Raw genomic sequence first — 15768 nt, 5'->3', positions numbered from 1 at the left:
ATTGCATAGTCTACAGTTGATCACATTTAATTTTCGTGATCTTAAACACCTCCAAAATGCTCTGTGACATCACCAACACACATATCTGGATTGGCTGAGGGTCAGTGAATGGGGGAGTGTCTTTATGGGCTTGTGAATCATTTGTTGCAGCTTTTACAAGGCCACAGGTCTCCCATCTCCCCACCTCCCACAAGAGTCCCCACTGATATTCATCCGAGGGTGACCCGCTGCGCATGCTTTCACTGCCTAGTATGAAGCACAGGGCAGCTGCAAGTAAAAATTCCACTCCTGTCACAGTTTTAATGAATGAGCAGCAAAACTGAAATAGTAGAAAAGTGATGTATGAGAGTCTGTCAGGAGCTTTTTCTGTCCGGAACCAAAAACTGCTCAGGCTCATTAAAACCTACAAGGTCTCATTTTGTGCAGAGACCCACTGGAGAAATCTCTGTGACTTATTGGATGTCGAAGGCTGTAGTTTTTGAAACGCAGCAGAAGGAAATGGTGCACGTTTTCAGGCTGGCAGAAGAACCACTTCGCACTTTGCCTAATTATTAGTTTCGCTTTGATCTGATGATGGTTTGAGGAAGCCTGTAGGCCAGGATGCATGCATGCCAGCACAGATGTGCACGCACAGAATCCCTCTGTGTCTCAGACACATGTGCACAGACTGTATCAGCCGCTGTGTGGTGGGCGAGTGAGAGGCGGCTGACCCAGTTCTGCTCTCTAAGCCAGCTCCCTGGCACTGGAGGCTCCTACTGGGTGTGAACAATCAATCTGAACGACACACGCAGCACATAAACAAAAGACTGTTTTCATTATTGATTAATCTGTTATGAATTGTTTTATTTATAGAATATGGAAAAATGGCAAATCACACACTGCCAGAGCTCAACGTGACGTCTTCATACTGCTTGTTTTGTCCAAGTAACAATGCAGAAACTTAATGTGTTCAATTTATGATTAGAAAAACAGAGAAAAGCAGCAAATTCTTACGTTTGAGAAGCTGGAACCAGCAAATGTTTGGCGTGTTGTCACCATGTTTGAATGGATGGCAGTATTGGTCTGTGAGTCTGTCAGTCGATCCACCACTTTGAACCAGACTCAAGTATCTAACAGCTATTGGACGGATTGCCAAAGTTTGCACAGACATTCATGGATTTGGGTTATTTCTTTTGTTTGTGTGTTTTCTTTTGTTTCATGGCACCTGCAGGTTGATATTGGGAGGTTAAAATGCTTCAAAGTGTTGAATGGGTTTCCATGAAATTTGGAATATATACTGTTTTCATGTCCATCACAAAGAAAATTGTAATAACTTTTGTAGCGCGACCATGTCAAACTTTAAACTAGCCCAGTAATTTCATTTAGGACCAAGTTCCTGCAAAACTATTGACGCTTCCATCAGCCTCAGCTGTACTTTGTGTCGATTGCTAGTTAGCAAATGTTAGCATGCTAGCACGCTAAACTCAAATTTGAACATTAAACGTGCTGAACATAAACAGGTTAGCATAGTTATTGTGAACACGTTACCATGCTAGAGTTAGCATTTAGCTCAAAACACAAAGCCATCCATAAGTACAGCCTCACAGCTGCTAGCATGGCTGTAGACGCAGGAATGCCAGGAAATAGTATGTGCGTATGAGCTAGCAAGGCTAGCAGCTAGCAGTGGTTATTGTCATTGACCTCTGTGGCTGTCCTTGCAGTCACTACAGTCATAGTGTCGTACTTTTGTGCTGTGCTGTTCTCTGAGCAAGCATTATAACAATCAGTATTTCCTGTAGGAGAGGCCAGTCCTCCTAGTCTCTCAAACTGGAATTGCAGAGCTCCCACCATTTAGGATGTCAAAGTTCAGCCTGACTGTAATGAAGACGACGGCCGGTTTGCAACCAGAAGTGCAGATGTCCTGCCTCACACAGAGATACATGGAAAGAGAAATGCAGTCTGAATACATTAATTGTCTTTCTGCTTGATAAATGTCCCAAACAATTAACTTAATTATCCACATAATGTCACGATAATCCAGGGTTTTTCTGTGATCTTGATGACAAAATACAGAATATACCTTTCCAAAGATTTGCGATGCAGTGCTGAGCCACTGTGGTTTGTCTGTTTGGGTGAGGACTCACAGCAGCTCTCCTCGTGGCTTTTTTGGCTCCTCCTGTACTCAGCCGGGTGCTTCGGTTTGAGGTGGTGGAAGAAGTTTGTTGTACTGGCTCCTTTTGTGTTACAGTCTTCTTGCACTTCTTCCATATTACTGCGGTTTGTTGTGCATCCAGCCTTTTGGAGTCCAAATCTGCTACAGAGGAGTCAGTCCTCTGAAGAGAGATTCATGATGTGCGAGTGAAATGAACACAAGAAGAAAGATCCTCCTGTGTTGAGTTCTGTGCTGTGTTAAGACTTTGTGAAGAAGTAAAGCGTTACTTTTTGTAGTGCTTGAGAAACCACTTGGCAGCAATTGTCACTTGTCCTCTCACACAGATCTTTTCCAGATTTGATTGTGGATCTTTCTATATTTCATCTCCTCTCTCCTCTTCTCTGTGCAGAGAGTGTGAGGGATGCAGTGGGGAGGAAGGTGAAGCTGTCGCTGAGGAAGAGAGTCAAACTGGAGATCAAAGGAGACAAGACGGAGAACAGAGTGCTGGTGAGTCAACTCCTGCTGCTTTCAAGCTACGTCTTCATTAACGGGAGCAAAATCTTCGTCTTTTTGAGAACATCAAAACTGCTTGAACGTGTCAAAGGCATTCATTATTTCAACCTTCACAGCGAGCATCGCTTCACTGCATTGTTACTCTACTACTCAAAGTTAGATTGTGGGAACATCAGCCTGAACATCTCCTGTCTCGGTTAGTCTGGGGGCTGTTTGAAGGGGGGCAGCAGTGCAGTAATGTCATATTGGGAAAATGTCCAAAACTTTTTCCAAAAAGCGTCATATTCTTTCAGCCCCGCCGGTCACGCTCACTTTAAGTGCAACCAGCATCATCTTAGATGCAGAGCAGTTTCTCCCAGCACTTTTTGTTCATTAATAAGCAGATTTTCATAAATGCCACTATGCTTCTCAGTATCTGGGTCGTGTGATTTTCTCTGGAGGACATGAATGTGTGCCAGTGTTTTAAGACTCCCCTGCAAATTGTGCAAGAAAGTGTTGCACAAGATCTTAATGACTACAACTTTAGCTCTGTTGGTTTTTTTCTGCTTGTATTTGTTTACATTTTGTCAAACTGGCATCATTAAAACTATGCCGAATTAGCTAGTAGCAGTTTCTGTTTGCAGTGTAACCGTGAACATACAGACAGCTATCACTGCACTACTTAGATTCTGAAGAAAACTTAAAAAACGTGGTTATTATCAGGCAGGTTCTTGAGTTATAAGGAATGTATTTTTCTGTGATTTCTAAGCGGATTTATGGACATTTATTTGCAACGAACATGGCAAATAATAGCATCGTTGGGAAGTCTAAGTCACACTGAGTCTAAAAATATGTGTATTGTGTGTCTGTGTGTTCAATATTTGACTGAGGAATGACAATTTTGACGCAAATTGCAGCAATCAGGTGCGAAGGGTTTTACAGCACTAACTTCCTGCATGAGCTGGACATCACTGCTGGTGCTGCTGACTGTGTCGACTGACCAAACTACAATAACTTCCTGTCCCTTTCACTGCATTGCGCGTCTCCCGTCATGTCTCCCCTTAAACTCTCCCGCCTCGCCACATTTAAAAACTTCTGGTTTGGACCCTTTTCAAAGGTCTTTATTTCCCCTCAACGAAAGGTTGTACCAAAACAATAAAAGCAGCAGTTAAAGTGAAGCATTTTAGTCCAATATAATGAGCTAATTCATTCATCCAATCACACCTCTGACTGATGCACCTCAGCCCTTATTTAGTGTATTGTTCAGGTGGAAATAGCAGCTCAGACCATTAGCTGCTGGCCATGGTGCAGTAAATCCCCCGAATGCTAAATAATTAATACTTGGTAGATCATTAAAAATGCACATTGGCTCTTTCTGGGCTTAAAACGTGTAAAGCGGAAGATAGTTCAGACACAACAGTTCCCTCAGTAAATCAGAGTCTGAGCAGGGTCCATGAAGTTGGTTCACTCAGAAAGCTTTCAGTTACTGTAAATGAACGTTCAATATGTGTGGCTCTGGGTGGAAATGGCCGTTTACTTATACAACACCCAGTGGAATGAGAAGCTTTTAGTTATACAGCTCTGTGTGGAATACACAAAAGAAATTAGGTAGGAGAGAAAGTTTTGAAAGCTTTGTGAAGAGGCCTGCTCAGCCTGGTTGTCTCCTTTACGTGTGATGCTGTGTGACATTAACAGAACGATCAGCCAGAACCCCAGGTGTGTTTCACCTGAACGCATTTGTTGTTACTGCAGGAACTTTGGTGTATCATGTAGGGGCGTGAGCAGAGGGAGAGGTGAGAGACAGAAACAATGAGCTTCACCTTCACATCTCCTGTAGTCTGTGCTAAATGATGTGGGAGCACGCTGAGGTGGGAAGCAGCAGGAGAGAGCCAGTCTTGTCAGTTTCGGTAATGTGATCATTAATTGGAGACACATCATTGCTGCTGGAGTCTGGAGCCATGCAGGGACTGTGGGCAATGGAATATGGAGGGTATGTGATGTTTTTTTCACAGTGAGATATTGAATACGTATATTGCAATTGTCACCAAAATGTGTTCAAAACCCCCCAAAAACTGCCTCCGTAGAATCCGATCTAGCCCGGTCAAACTCTCTTGACGTGGTCACGACAACAATGTCACCGTGTGGGAGCTGGACACAGAGGCGTGTAGTGCGCACATACACACCAAACAATGCAAAGAAGTGGGAGTCAGCACTGGGAAGTGAGGAATTTCAGTGGAGCTGCTCTGGCATTTCATCCAGATGCAGAGCCGCTGAGCATGAGAATGACTCGGTGAGCTCGTATCAACGCTCTGCTTGAGCGGGCTGAACAAACAAACCACTGTTTGTTGCTCTGCAGAAGAACGGAGTTTGAGAAACCCATTATGCAGGAAGTGGCTCGGAGAGAACACACAAACATGTCGTGGACTTGGAGAATGCTGGACATGATGAAATAACAACATACTTTTAGATCGTTTTAGATCAAATCGAATGAGTGGTGGCTGTAATATGAAACTCAGTCTGAAGTGTTTCTGAGAAGTATGATGCAGCAAAATGTTAAAGCACCACTGTGCTGATTTCACACATGAGGATCACTCTCATCTCTTCTGTGGCTCTGCATGGAGCTTTTTAAACTCAAAGAATAACCTCATTAGCCCAGATATTTGTTACTTACTATTTATTTAGCAGAGACAGTGCCCTTTAATAAAGTCACCCTAAAAACAACAATATAGCACTAGCACTAACAATATAGGCAACATTACATATGTATTGCTTACATTTTTTAAAATTGTTTTGTGGTCTATAATTCACTTGACTGTGCAAAGTAATATGTATATATGTATATGCATATATACAGTATATACTGTATATATCACACCAGCACAAAGATAATTGGATTGGTTAGCACAGTCTCAATGAAATATGCACGGGGAACAATGCAAAACAAAAGCCATAAAAGAACAGGGTAAATGAAAATAGAAAACTGCCATTATGCAGGAAATGAAATTGTAGTGGAGTGTGGTAATGAGTCAGAGAGTGAAATACAGGATAAGGATGTGCTTGTGCTTGTCTGAGGAGAGGAGAAGATGTCCAGTGTAGTGTTGTTTAATGGACCGACTGATTCTGCTGCCTGCCTCGTGTGGCTGAGAGTATAACACAGACCTGTGGGTGTGACGTGATCTGTCAGCTGCAGATCATATCACTGTACCACCGAGTATCGCCTTTTTTGGATGTTCCATCATAGCAAGTTTTATTTTTGTCTTTGTTCTCTTCAGTTTCCAGTTTGACGTTATATTGTACTCCATCAGAGTGCTTCTAAACCATGAATGAATATTCAGCCTGATATCTAACCTTCCCAGTTTGGTATTTCCAGACAACTCATCTGTCTCCCGCTGATATTTACAGTCCAGGCTTGATGTTTTTGTTGACATTTATTGAACTTCCTTTGTCAACGAACTGCAGCCACATACAGTCAGGAGCTTGATTTACATCAGACAATACCAGGCATCCATCTTCAGTGTAGATAACACTCATAATGAAGAAAGGAATTTGGTTATTTCCACTATCAATTTGCTGTCAAATCCACACAAGTCTTTCCCCCTTTTTCCCGCCAAGCTTTTCTCAGACTGGGAGCGGAGCAGTACAGCGCCCGAGGCGTCTCTTAAGCACACTAAAGCTTGATAGATACAGTCATCTCCCTCCTTTGAAGACGGAGGGATGAAGGAGGTAGAGATAATAACATCAGTCCATCAAACACACCCCGGGGAAGAGGCGAGGGGCAGAGGAAGGAGGATGGGAGAAGGAGGGAGAGGAAACTGGCGATGAGACGTACTGAACGGGGCCCAGAGGATGGAGGGAGGAAGAAACAGCTGCACTGTCCAACACTTGCATGAGAAAAGTTTTACTCCAATGAGTTTGTCACATGTACAGTTTAGTCAGCTTAGTCAGTGTTAGCCATTCACAGATCCTGGGCTCCCATTTGAAACTTTGACAAAGGCTTGACGTGGTGTCCAACTTCCTCCTGATCTCTCGGTGTGAATAAAGGAAAGTGTATGGGCGTGTGTTTGTCCGAGGCAGAGGCTGTCACCAATGGTTAACTGCTTTATTGCATCTCGTTGTTTGCTTTGTGTGTGGGAGTGGCCCCAACACAGCAGCGATGACACAGTGTGAAACAAAGCAGCTGCACATCACGGATTTGAATCTTATGACTGCCACGACGCCGCCGTGGTGTGTAAGTGTAAATTTAGGACAGCGCAGTCCAGGAGTGCAATGTGGATTTTTAAAAACTGGAACAGTCACACTTCTGTATTTTTCTTTGTCAGATTCCTCAAACTTTCTGCAAAATTGACCAATTACAGCCTTGAAGAAAAAGGGGTCAATCACTGAAGAATAATTCAAAGGTGCACCAACAGAAATGATGGGAACCGAGCTGTTCAGAAAGAACAATAACGCCTGAATAATTGTATTTCTTTGCAGCTTTGATGCAGCATTTCTACAAATACTATGAGTTTTGTAAGGACACTAATATCTCTTACGAATTCTACAAACCTCTGTGAGAATAAATGCACTGAAAGATCTTCTCAAGGTTTAAAAACTCTTAAACTTACATCTGAGAACAGACCAAAGCCTAGAATCTTGTCCAACTTGTCTTTCCCGCCACCCCTCTCTCCTTTTCTTTAACCCTGAGGTCTGTCATTAGGGCCAGTGAGAAAATGGAAGTGACCCAGTTCTCTACTCCCTGATGATCACCTGTAATGTCCTCTCATGGGAACCGGCACTAGTATCTTTTGTTAGCGGTACTAAAAGCTCTTCCTTGAGGGCTGCAGAACAAGTATCCTTCACATTTTAAATTCCCTTTGATAATAGACTGTAGGATCCAGTCTTTGTTGTTGGCTCTTACAGTTTTTCTTGTAGTGTGGCGGCTTTTCTTTGCAGAAAGGTTATAAAAATAGCTGTGCATTTATTGCTATGTTTACATTTTAGGTATTGTAGGCTCTGGTTGGTTGCCCACTATACACTGTCCTGTGCATTTAAACATGTTTAAATGTACCACAAACGTCATTTTCTGTCTCTGTGCCTTTAAAGAATATAATAGAATAGAATAACTTCATTGCTCAGGAAGCAGAGACGTGAGCTTTCTTTCCCTTTCTTTTCTACAAGTCATTCAGTGGGTGTTATTTTGAGATTTGTCGGCTGACAAAACCACAGTGATCTTACAGGAGTCTTCCCTGCTATTTATAGTTTTGAAGTTGTGAGACATTTTTGTATCCCGTGTTTTTGAGCTTTTGCTCGTTTGAGTGGACACAACCAAAGAAACACTGCTCTTTGTCCTTTGACCGAGGTTCAGCCTGAGTTCAAACAGTTCTAATCTTGTTTGGCATATAATCATTGTGTCTATTAAATAGTTAACTCTGCTTCAAAGTCCCCTGTGATTTCTGCCATAATGCTGTGGTGATTATTAACATAATTGGGGTGACACACAGAGCTAACCGAGCAGAAAAAAGTGGCAAACAGGTCACCAGTTCCCTGCTGAGTATAGACAGTACTACAGTCACTGTATAGTCCACTGTTGCAATGATTTCTGTTCTATCAAACACAGTAGATTTGATTATACTTTGCATGTGATTTGTGCATCACTCGTTAATTACCCCACTTTCCTTTCAAAGGTAGGAAACATGCAAACAGCATCATATACTGGTCTTAGCTGAGCCTGGTGAGGACTGCATTCACCTTGTTGCTGGGAGGGAAAAGTGTCAAACACAGTTCAGTCCAGCTGTGAGACTCCACTGGTGACTTGATTCCTCCCTCGCACAGATCAAAATATGGATATATTTAAACATTCAGTGTCGGTCTGAAGTAATCTCATTTGGTACACTTCTTTGCTTCTGTGCAAACAGAGCAGTGTGTTATCTCCTCGTGCATTTTAAATAGGACAGAAGCACCTAAAAAACACTCCACAGCGAGTCCTCTCAACTTGAGGCTGATTCGCTGCGTCATACTGTGACCAAATCAGCCGGAGCTGTCTTTCAGTATAGGCTGAATGCAGATGCTAGTTTAGGTTAGTCAGGGAGTCTAATTTTAGCACACTGTGCATCCACAACATGCTATCACACAGCTTCTCTCTGGCCTTTTGTGGAGTGGTTTGGTTTTTGTGAAGCGTTCACACAGACTCAGCTGAGCGAGCCGCTTAATTAGGAGGAATTTTGTGTGGAGTGGATTCTCAGTGTGTATGTGCATGTGTGTGTGTGTAATTGTTGTCTCACTCTTGCCGTGCTGTGAAGTGGACACACTTCCTGGGCCTGTTTTTCAGCTCTTTACTGCAAAGCACCATGGCAGCAGTATAACCTCCCTGCAGTTGTAGAGAATCAAACCCTTCACAGCCTCTTTGCATCATCGCTCCCTGCGCCACCACGAAGAGACCATAATGCACAGTGGAAAGGCTACAAATTTCACAAAAATAAACACCTAAGCAAAATATTTCCCCAAAGCATAATGCATAAAATGCTCCACATTAGCCAACATGGTGTCAACATTATGGTGTTGTGTTGCTAGGTATGTGGTAGCCTCAAACACAAATGCCTCGACAAACTTCTCTCATAATCAGCAGACTTTTTATCTCTAAAATGTCAAAATAAAAGCCTCTTCTAAACCCACATAGGATTGTACAAGAATTCATTGTGCCTTGTTCATTTTTTGCCAAAACGCACAGTATACATGGTGTATTTTTATTTCTGTTGTACAGTCACTCATACAGTGGTGGTATATATATGCAGTGAGTAACTGTTTGTCCTTTCCCTGTTTGGCCGTTTTTCAAAATAAGCTTGAAGATGCTCATCATGTCCTTAAGTCTCGTCACTCACGGTCACATTTTCACATCACTCTCACTCTGTGTTTTATTACTCCCCATCGGGCTGAATAGGGATATTTTTTTATTGCAAGGCTTAGCTTGTTTCCAGCCCACAATGCCCTACAAAAGTCTCCCTGGGGAGATATTAACCAGCAGCATAGCCTGGCTGCATGCAAGCCCCTCCCACAGTCATTCATCTTCATTATCTCGCAGGTCAGGGTCATTGTCACTCAGACAGTCATCGTAATATAATTGACCCTGCCTCAGGTCGTTGGCTGGATAGGTTTGGCTTTATAATCTCAAAGTGCTGACTTACAATATGCCTGGTTTTAACCAGTTCAGTCAGATCAAATGAGGCAAATAAGTTCTTGTTACTTAACAGAGCTCTTTTAAACCTTTTTTCCTATTCCTATTTCATTTTTTGCATGTGAACATGCTGAACTAGTCCTGTTTGGTCTTACTGTGGGAAAAGTGGCTGTTTGGTCTAACAGTGCATTGGCCAGGTCGGTACAGTGTGCTCTCACTGGATGTAATTGAATGGGGTTTATAGGTCACGGCAACAGTCAGCATTGATTGGATGATAATGACAATTGTGCGCAACATGTCGTAGTAAACAGCCACAGAAACAATCAGGTCCAATCAGCGTGACGTGTCCTGTCAAAACAGAGAAGCCTGAGTGATTGAAGACGAAGACGAGCTGCATGATGTGTCTCTTTCACAGAGGCCTGCCTGTCATTTTAGTAGCCCATATGAGGAGAATTTGTTTTTAAACCCATAATTTAATCTCGAGGATTATTCAGACCGTGAGCTTTAAACCAGATCAATACAGATCAGAGGTGGATGGAAGCATGTGTATGGTGTCGTACAGTTTGTCTCTGCCGTCAAGGACTCTGTCACACACATGGAGCTGTTTCTCAGAGAGACGACTGCACTGACTTCACCACCAGCGCTGTCATATGCTTTGGCCGCATGTTTGGCTTTTATTGTGTCCTTGCAGTTAATGTTGCATCACTGCTTCTATTGTTTCCTTCTGCTAGCTGCCACCCCCCCCCCCCCCCCCCCATTGTTCTGTTTTATTTGATTTCATGTGATTGTTTCCTGGTATGCAGTGCATAATATTTGTTATCATTATTACACATAGCATACAGAGCTGATAGCGAGTTCACATCCCATACAGCAGACGTTGATCATCAAGGAAATACCCTCAGTCATGCGTGCAGTCATGTGTGTGTGTGGATTTTAACAGGTCAGTAATATGCTGAACTGGGTATTGATTTGTGAAACTTGCACAAAAGCAGGGCCCTCCTCTCCTATGTTTTTTTCTCTTCAAAACCTTCAACCGTGAACCACCCAACTAAAGGTTTTCTGTTTTCTGATTTGTTTGCATTCAGTCCCATTAGCGTCATTACAGGAAACCCAGTATTAGTTTTACATCATCTGCATCTTCCTTTGATCATGTTTCCTTTGATTATATAAATCGAATCATGAGAGGACCTTTGGTTAACTTCAGGGGAAATATCATTCATGATCTAAACCGCGCTAACTGGGTTTTTATCACTGAAATCAGTGTTCAGCACTGTGTGTTTGTGTGTGTGTGTGTTATTGGTGCCGCCTGATGTTATTTACCCGCTCCAGAGGGAAACCATGGGTAATGCCAACACCAGCCCAGAATGAAGTCCCCTCCCTCTCCCCACTCTGCCTTTGTCTCTGTCTTTCCTTTCGTCTTTCTCTCTCTCCTCTCCTCCCTGTCACACCTGCGCATGTCTCTCTCTCCGTCAGTTTGAGGAGAGAGAGACTCTTCTCTCTCCACTTGGCTTTTCTTTGTTACGTTCCTTGTAAAAATAATCATCTGTTCCTCTCTCTCTGGTTTTCTGTGCTCCACTCTTTTCATCCCTGTGGTCTGAAGCAATATCCTATTTACCAAGAAACCTTGGCTCACCATCACATAGCTACACACCCACACACACCAACACACACACACACACACACAAGCCTCTTCCCCATTGTGTCTGGCTGGCATGCTGATGAATGAATGAACCCTTGTGATTATTTCTTATCTCTGTAACCTAAACACACACAGGGCTCTTGGAGGACGCCCTGCAGGCCGACACTGTTCTAAGAGGAACCCTGTCTATCACTCCCACCAGAGTCCAGTTTCTAAAAACCCTGATACCTTTTCAGTGTTAGGGGGTGTCCCGCCAACCTGGACTATAGTCTTAATCTGAAAGCACAATCGTTTAATCCCTCTGCCCGGCCCTTTGAACGCTTTGACGTGTTTCGGAGATTGACTGGATATTTCATGCTTGTTAGTGAGGCACTGATACACAGGCAGCATGCAGAGATAATTTATATGGTAACATGCATTAAATTACTGTTATTTGATTGTGTCTAATTCAACAGGAATGGATTTGTTTTCACTCAGAAGACAAATTGTCAGCCGCTGAAAGCAAATTTTATTGTCTCAGAAGTGTTTCCATCTCTTTCAGTCCTCAATCTTACATTGTATAGGTCTCATTTATTATTGAACACATTGTGCATATTCGCAAACACTTTGTGCTCTCACCGAAAACAAAAAGCAACAGCAGCAATAAAAAAAAAAAAGATTGAAGTAAACCATGAAATATAACATAATCAGACGCCACATTTATTCATGCCTCAGCCCGCTGCAGCTGTGGTCTGATGAGACAAGCCAATCAAATCTTTTCGGGTAGTACCACCGTCAGCCGCCTTTGTTCCCCCCCGTGCACATCTCCTCAGCAGTAAAACACATAATGATGAGCAGGGCAGTGATAAAATAAAATTGATGTCTCTCTCTTAATGCTCTCCTTGGCTGCTGGTGTGCTGTGTGTGGAGGGTACAGCGTGCACTGCAGAGTGGGTTTGCTCCAGAATGGGATATCCATAATGTGGTGGGAAAAAAAAGTGGCATCTATCCTGACAAACTGATTAGCAGCTTGGAGACTCTTTCCCAAAAAAATGTTACATTATCAAGCATTTGTGCTGCCTAAGCAATGAGGATTAAGCAATGATTTTTACCCCGAAAGCTTTTAGTTATTATTTTTGTAGCGATTCTCTAGACCATTCTATGAATATTAAAGGTGATGTCTTCAGTTGTCATATAAGGATGCTGCAGACCGCTCACCACTCTGTCTGCTGGCTGTTGTGTTGGATGGTGTTATACTGTTTAGTAGAACGGTCCAGACAGTCATAGCATGATTCTCAGGTCAGGTCTGTGACTGCAGAGAGAAGACCAGATTTCATGTTAGCTCTATCACTGAACATGCTGTACTATGAAAGAGTTCTACATTCTCACATTTTGCTGTGGTTTTGGCGCAGTGTGAGTCTGCAGACACTACACGACCAGACCTCAGCTGCACTGTCAGCAGCTTGTCTTGGCAGCGGAGAATCGGCGTATTGTAAAACAAATGATTTCTCTGCCTGAGTTTTGAGCGGCGAGGAGGCTTTTATTTTCTGAAAGCAGATTACGTTCAAGTGGCCTTTAGAGCAGATCCCATCGTGGTGATCTCTCCTGTGTGAGCCTGACTGAGGCTCTGTCTCGCTCTATCATTGCAGATAAGTGGTTATCTTTGGCTTGAGAGCCAATTCCCACTTCAGGCACATGGCAGGAAAACAGAGAATTGTGCTTCCTCTGCATCTGAGGGGATTAACAGTTTAAAATTTTGTTCAGGGTCGTTTTTAGGATGTTTTGACAGATTAGATGGCTTGTGTAAGGTACAGTTGTGAGACTTTGAGAGGTTAGCTCAAACTGACTTAATATAAATGTATTTGTGTTCAACCTACTTGTGCACATCTTTAAAAATGACTAATTTGCATACAGTACTCCTGTTTGTAACAAAAAATGTTATTTTCACCCTCTGCACCCACAATAAAATGATCTAGGAGATGGATGGAATATATGATTTTCTAGACCCGTTTAGTCTGGAACTGGATGGTCCCATAGAAAAGCTGAGAGAACCGTGTGTGCACTGCTCTTCAATGGATGTGGGGCAGTAAATTTACAAAACCAACCAGTTACAGTAGAAGAGCCTAAAACACTGATTTAAGACATACTTAAAGTAAATGGATAGCTGTTCTTGAACCATTTGGAGTACATGCATGGTTTTGGTGTCTTTTGGTAGCACTGTGAGCACTCATCCCAGCAGTCAGAATCACTATAAGTGCTGCTGGCAACACACTGAAGTAAAAAGGTTTTTTTCGGCTTGAGTATTTGTACTATTTCTTGTACTATAGTCAGGTTGTTAGTTCCCGAGAGCTGTGTGGACCTCTGAACAAAAGGGTACTGTACAGTAATTTTGCCTTGTATAATTGCTGCTGTATATTAGCCTGTTGAGCAGCAGCCTGGAGAGTCTTACTCCTCTCTTACATTGAGTTACACCATCCCTGATTATTCAAAGATAAAAGCGAGCCTGTGTGTGTGTGTGTGCACACGTGCGTGTCTTCTTCTGCTGTGTTGTCTCTAGGTATGCCTCCTCTTCATCATCCACATTCCTCTTCTCACCTCACACACACACAAATATGCAGCCCATGCATATTCATGTGTACCTACATATGTGCAAACAATAACAGGAAGATGGCACTGAAGGAAGCACAAGAAGAAAGAAATGAGAGAAGAAGTATTTCAGGTTACACTTTACAGTGTGTTAGTATGTTGTATAATGACTGTACCTCGTGTACAGTAAACATTTCTTCATGGTGCAGTCCACCTGGCATCCAATTTGAGATAAGGAAGATAGAGAGGGCAAGAATGCAGTGGAAGAAAAAAGCACAGAGCATTTTTCTGCTTTCTCAGAATGGATTTGTCTGTGCAGTGATGGCTCGATTATCCAATAGTATGTTGCACAGCATAAAGCCTATAGTGTGCATAAAATGGGCAACATGGTCATTTTTTACCATTGACAACCTTCTGTAATCATATACGGTGTGCTCTTAGGTAGAGAGAGAGGACGGCTGAAGAACGATGAGGACATTAAGAGATTAAGGAACGAAAGAGCGGAAGGGAAAGCAGAGAGGTGCAGGATAGGAGGAGGAGAGAGATCCACAGCACTGGATCCGGGGTGAGCTGATTGATTTCAGTGTATTAAAAGCTAAGATGGGGTCATCCCTGCAGCACTGGTTTTAACAGAGACGAAGCTGCTTTTTAACACTTCCCTTCATTAAATATCTCCGCCTCTGATTGGATTTAAATCTTGGCTCCTTATCAGCAAAACAGCACTTAGAATCTATTAAGTGATTTCACTTTGTTTTGACCTTCCGTCTCCTCCCCTTCGCTCACTCTCTGTCTCTCTGGTGTCCACTGTGCTTCAGTCAATGGCTGATCCCTCCCTCTCTCTCCCTCCCTCCCTTCCTCTTTTGTTCTGTTTCTCTCTTTTTTTTTCTGCATAGCCCTAAAAATACTCTTGTTCCACTGTGCTGTGTTGACAGTTTCAGTTTGCAGCCCGCACATCATGACTCATTAATGTTATACACAAACACACATGCACATGGAGGACGTACTGGCTTTAGTTATGCAATAAAGAGTCTGTGTCAGCAGTAGTGTGGGGATGAATGTGTCTTTTTCCCCCCTGAGCAATTTGTATTAGTGATGCAACAGATGATTGTATACTTTATCTTCTATTATTATTATTATTATTATTATTATTACTTAAACACATAATGGATGCATCCATATTTTCTGTCCAGTGATTAATCGCAACATTGACCTTTTTGTACGTATTGCTGCGCCGTTGTTCAAATATGTTACAGTTTAAAGGAATCGGGCAACTCTGGTTATACACTTTTTTTGCCAAGAAGTAGACGTGAAGGGTACCACTCACACGTTTGTCTTTTAATGATGAAGCTACAACCAGGAGACTGTTGGCTCAGTTTCACATAAAAACTGCTCAAGGGTGTAGTCCAGCACATAGCGCCTCATAAAACCACAGTTTTTAATGATTAATGTCTGTGTTAATTAGCAGCTTTCGAGGTGCTGCTGGGTAGATGTGGTTACCTTTTGGACAGAGCCAGCCTGTTTCTATTCTCTATGCTAAGCTAAGCTAACTGTCTCCTGGCTGTAGCTTCACGTTCGGCAGATGTGAGAGTGCTGTTAACGTTCTCGTCTTAATATGTACTAGAAAGCAAATGAGTGTGTTTCCCATCATGCCAAGCTGCTTCTTCAAGGACAGAGTAAAAGACGATCAAGACTGCTGCAAGTACAAGAGGAGACATAAGGGTCATACCTGACTTATCTGGCATGAAACTTTCTGTCTTAATGGGTAAAGTTCCAGCGAGATGAATCAGGCATT

The 15768-nt window shown here is 42.7% G+C and overlaps 1 protein-coding gene across 1 annotated transcript in view; it reads left to right on the top strand.

Moving 5' to 3' along the window:
- Nucleotides 1–15768, top strand: part of LOC121610317 (F-actin-uncapping protein LRRC16A-like) — a 62619-nt gene that overhangs the window by 2299 nt on the left and 44552 nt on the right. Inside the window, exon 2 of the mRNA XM_041942353.1 lies at nt 2541–2638. Coding sequence (XP_041798287.1) covers nt 2541–2638 — 98 coding nt within the window. The remainder of the gene's footprint in view (nt 1–2540; nt 2639–15768) is intronic.

Source organism: Chelmon rostratus, chromosome 8 (genome assembly GCF_017976325.1).
Source record: "Chelmon rostratus isolate fCheRos1 chromosome 8, fCheRos1.pri, whole genome shotgun sequence".
Lineage (NCBI taxonomy): Eukaryota > Metazoa > Chordata > Actinopteri > Chaetodontiformes > Chaetodontidae > Chelmon > Chelmon rostratus.
The sequence above is the reverse complement of the archived record's forward strand: the minus strand, read 5'-3'. Positions and strand labels throughout refer to the sequence as shown.